Source organism: Syngnathoides biaculeatus, chromosome 3 (assembly GCF_019802595.1).
Source record: "Syngnathoides biaculeatus isolate LvHL_M chromosome 3, ASM1980259v1, whole genome shotgun sequence".
Taxonomy (NCBI): domain Eukaryota; kingdom Metazoa; phylum Chordata; class Actinopteri; order Syngnathiformes; family Syngnathidae; genus Syngnathoides; species Syngnathoides biaculeatus.
This window is the reverse complement of record NC_084642.1, coordinates 29863747-29868353: the sequence shown is the minus strand read 5'-3', so window position 1 is coordinate 29868353 and position 4607 is coordinate 29863747. Positions and strand designations below refer to the sequence as shown.

Below are 4607 nucleotides of genomic sequence, written 5' to 3'. Positions count from 1 at the left end.
TTTTCTCAGGCACCTCCCACATCCCAAAAACATCCATTAACTGCACACTCTAAATTATCCTTAGTGTCATGATCCTGCCGCTCCAGCACGAGCTGTGTGGATGCCCGCGCGGGTGCACTGATTGGGAGGTGCACACCTGCACCTCATGCAGCCTGATTATGCTGTGGATTTATGACCGCGATGACAACTGGCCGGCGCCAGTTCGTTGATTTTCATGTCCCGTTCGTGTGCTCCAGTATCCCTGATCGAACCTGTGTGTACTGACCTTCGCCTGTTCTCCGACCAACCTTGTAAGTCTGACTCCTTCGTTACTTCCGACTGCGTTGATTGTTCCCCTGTGTACCGACTCCTGCCTGTCCGCTCACCTGCTCTCTTCGCCCGACATCCCAACTACCGCTGCTGCAACGGACTGCCTGCTCCATCCCTTACCTCTGCATATAATAAACGTTTCTCCTTGAACTACCTGGCATCTTCCGAGTCCTGCATTTGGGTCCTACTCTTTTTCCGATGGGACGTATTCATACCTCGCTGGTGGAGCGTAAGACACGGAAGCGGAGGACATCAGGGAGCCTACCCGGATCGGACAGGCTTGGTCCTCCGGCAGACGGTCTACCTTGCGTCGGTCCCGGCGACGCCGGTCTTTCCTGCTGGGTCCTGTGTTGGCCAGTTCGTTCTGTCACGTCCCATCGGAACGAGAGTAGGACCCAAATGCAGGACTCGGAAGATGCTAGGTAGTTAAAGGAGAAACGTTTATTATATGCAGAGGTAGGGGATCGAGCAGGCAGTCCGATGCAGCAGCGGTAGTTGGGACGTCGGGCGAAAAGACCAGGTGAGCGGACAGGCAGGAATCGGTACACAGGGGAACAATCAACGCAGGCAGAAGTAACGAAGGAGTCAGGCTTACAAGGTCGGTACACACAGTTTCGATCAGGGATACCGGAGCACACGAACGGGACATGAAGATCAACGAACTGGCGCCGGCCAGTTGTCATCGCAGTCATATAAATCCGCTGCATGAGGCGCAGGTTTGCACCTCCCAATCAGCGCACAGCTTGTGCTGGAGCGGCAGGATCATGACACTTAGGTGTGATTGTGAGTGCAAATGTCTGTCTCTGCGTGCCCTGTGATTGGCTGGCAACCCCACCTCCTCCCCGTTGACAGCTAGGAGAAGCTCCAGGACTCCCATGACCCTTGTGAGGATAAGTGGCTAAGAAAATGGATGGATGTCTTCTAGGTGCTGTGGCTCTTTGTAATGAGCTGTCACGAACAGGAGTGAAGCAGACACACACATCCTGGAAAAAAAATGATAGATTCTTCAATAGTTCTTAATAGTTGTTTATTTAAATGTATAATTTCAATACTGTCAAAAGTGTATATACCATATTTAACACACAATATTTACAAAGCATATTCTTCAACAGTTCTCAGTTGCCACTATTCTATAAATTTTGAATGTAACAAAACCAAAAAGTCAGAGGGACCATTACAGTATAAAAACGGCGTGAAGTCATCGAAGCATGTAGTCACTGTTTAAAATCATTATACATCAATATATACAGTTTATTAATTTCATCAATAAAATGGGATGATCCGAGGTCTTCCGTGCAGCCTCAGTGGAACCACGGGTGCCGCTGGAGCTGGGACAGAGTGGCCCGGGCGTCGGCTCTTTCATCAGCCATGCGCTCAGGAGATCTTGACAGGCTGCCAAGGACAGATGGAAGGAGAAGTTTTAGATGGCACCTTCACTTTTCTACCAACTACGACAAGGAGTTAAACACTGCTGACAGTATCATGGCCAGTACTGACTGCATATTTCAACTTACCATGAGAGAGCCTTGTATCAATTTGTCTCTGCAAGAAGAACTCCTCCGGTTCAAAATGAGCACCATGGAGGATTTCGTAGAGCAGAGTCCCGAGCTGCCAAACTGTGGCGGGGTCAGCCTTGTACTCCCCACATGCAGCAACTTCTGGAGGAGCAAGTTCAGTGGTTCCTACAAGACATGCAGAGAGGAAAAAACATGATGAGAATCAGCCAGAGAACAACAACAGACGTGAATGAAGAGCAGGAAGTGGACACTGTACCAAAGAAGTTCTTGTGCACCAAGGAGGTCCCAAAGCAGCCGTTTCCGAGATCGATGATCCAGACTCGAAGGACCTCGGAGCTGGTGTCAATGAGGACGTTTTCCATCTTGATGTCACGATGGAAGACATCTGCAGCATCCATCATGACTGCTGCGTCCACAAGCTGCTTAAAGACGATCTAAGATGAAGACAAATAGATGAGGTCAAGGACAAAACTTGAAAGGAGACAAGATTTTTTTTCCCGGTGTCACGGTGAATCATCTGTAAAGTGTTGACCTTTCACTTCTGAGGTCCAAGGTTCGATCCCGGCAATGCCTGTGTGGAGTTTGCATGTTCTCCCTGTGTCTGCGTGAGTTTTCTCCGGGCACTCCCGTTTTCCTCCCACATTCCAAAAACATACAACATTAATTAGACACTCTAAAGTGCCTCTGAGTGTGATTGTGGCAGTGGTGAAACAAACCTAAGGAAACGAAAGGGGGGTTTAAAAGGAAATTAGGCCTTTTTAAATTTCACCTAGTATTCAGTGGAATCTTGTTTTGAAATTTTTATAGTTGTAATAATTAGTTCGAAGGTTAATATACTAAAAAAAAGTTTTATTTCAGCCTTTTCCTTCTAAATGTAAACATCTCGTATATAAACACTGTGTATGCACATTCCACCAAGCATCAATACCTTAGCTTGTGCTTCGTCCATTTGGCCAATTCCATGGATGAACTCAAAGAGGTCCATGCAGGGCACTGGCCTCTCCAGCACCAGGACAATCTCTTGGTCCAGACTGTACCAGTCGTAAAGTGAAATAATTCCTTTCATTTGTCCGCTTTGCTGCATGAGCAAAACCTCGAGAGGGACCAGATAAGAGTTGCCGTTTATAAACTGACACATCCACACGTGTGTCTTTGGGTTGTGTTTGATGGCTACAAATCACAAACATTTGGTCAGTGGCGCTGGAACGATGACCTGTGTAGGCCGATGTATGTGGCACGTTACTTTACAATGTGAGAAGAGACACAAAACACTTACCATGAAGCCATCCATTTTTCTGATCCCGCCATAGACTTTTCCATTGGCTCCTTTCTGGATCAGTGACAATGTCTCGTACTTTTGCTGGATCTTTTCTACGGGAACAAAGACAAAGCCACTTTAGTTAAGATGAACATTTCCCGTTGAATTGATGTATCCATTCAAAACCCAACCGTGTCTTCTTAGCGATACAATTCTGGCATTCACTTAAGTAGTGCCATGACTGTCAAAATAGCCAAAACACGTTCACGGTGTTGGTGTACAATCTCTCTTTCAGCCATTCTCACAACGACGAATGGTAGTGACGCGTTTTGCAATGAAAGGAAAGTTAATGATTTTGATGAGTACTCAAAAATATTGTTACAAAGGCTTGAGCAAGCTGGATATCAAAGTCACAACATGCAAGTTAAAAAGCATCCAGTGTAGAACATCACATTGCCCAATGGTCACTTTTTGTGTTTCAGGGTTAGGGAGCATGACAAATCAGTCAGAGAAGGGGTCCACTATGACAAGCAAGTATCGATATCCCGACAGATTTAATCGTGTCAGTGAAATTCACAGAGATGTGAGTGCCTTGTGTCTTTTAGCGTGCATGATCTCTATTTTTCTTCATGCCTCCCAACTCCCTGACATCCTTCCTTGTCGTCACTCCCGTCACGCCCTGGTGACGTCAAGACAATCACACCACATCTCCCTTTTCTAGAATTATTGGGAGACTGCCAATGATTCAACAGACCTTGAGGGTTATTCTCCATCGTGGTTGGAAGGTCTGCTCCTGTCTGTACCTGTCCCCGACAGTTAAGCACACACACAACATTTTAGCCTTAGCTTGAACAATTGACTTCAACAAATCCATAATTCAACTAACAATCCTGCAGCTAACTAAACATTTACATTCCAAAAACATAGTATGAATCACATCACATTTCCACATTTTCTTTTCTTTTTTTTTTTCGAGTTCCTGCATTGTCTATCTCTAAACAGAATCATATATCCAACCTGGCTGGCATCCTTACAGCCCTCCTGGACTTGTTTCTGAGAGTAGGAATAGATGGTGGCTCTGGAAGGTTCTGCTGCGGTGGTTCCTCTGTCACTTGATCTGAACTGCCCCTTTGGGAAGGCTACACTGGAGTAGGGCAACAATGCTCCAGCGAGGCTCTCGCGAGCGTGAGATGATGACCGTTCTGTCTCATGGTTCCGTGGGGTCAATCCACTACATATGAACGTGGGGTGGGGGGACTACTGATGATGGCCGCTGATGTTTCTTGATCCTTGATCCACACCTCCTGCCCTGGCTCCAGTGCCTCAAGGTTCCTTGCACGATGCCACTGGTTATAGCATTGCACATCTTTCACTCGCTTCTCACTTTCCTTCAACTGAACAGCTTCAAGATTTGGAATAGCTGGACCCAGCAAGGCGGGAAGAATGGGCACTGTCGTCCGAAGCCTCCTTGCCATGAGAAACTGAGCTGGCCTATACCCATTCTCCAATGGGGTATTTCTGTA

The 4607-nt window shown here is 46.8% G+C and overlaps 1 protein-coding gene across 1 annotated transcript; it reads right to left on the bottom strand.

Moving 5' to 3' along the window:
- Window positions 1-1399: 1399 nt before the first annotated feature.
- Window positions 1400-4341, bottom strand: LOC133498513 (serine/threonine-protein kinase prk-2-like). Its single transcript, XM_061815467.1, has 8 exons — window positions 4102-4341; window positions 3839-3887; window positions 3103-3197; window positions 2755-2919; window positions 2359-2542; window positions 2083-2260; window positions 1824-1991; window positions 1400-1701 (listed from the first exon to the last, which is right to left on the bottom strand). The coding sequence occupies exons 2-6, from the start codon at window positions 3855-3857 to the stop codon at window positions 2250-2252; spliced, it is 474 nt and encodes a 157-aa protein (XP_061671451.1). The 5' UTR covers window positions 3858-3887; window positions 4102-4341; the 3' UTR covers window positions 1400-1701; window positions 1824-1991; window positions 2083-2249.
- Window positions 4342-4607: the final 266 nt, after the last annotated feature.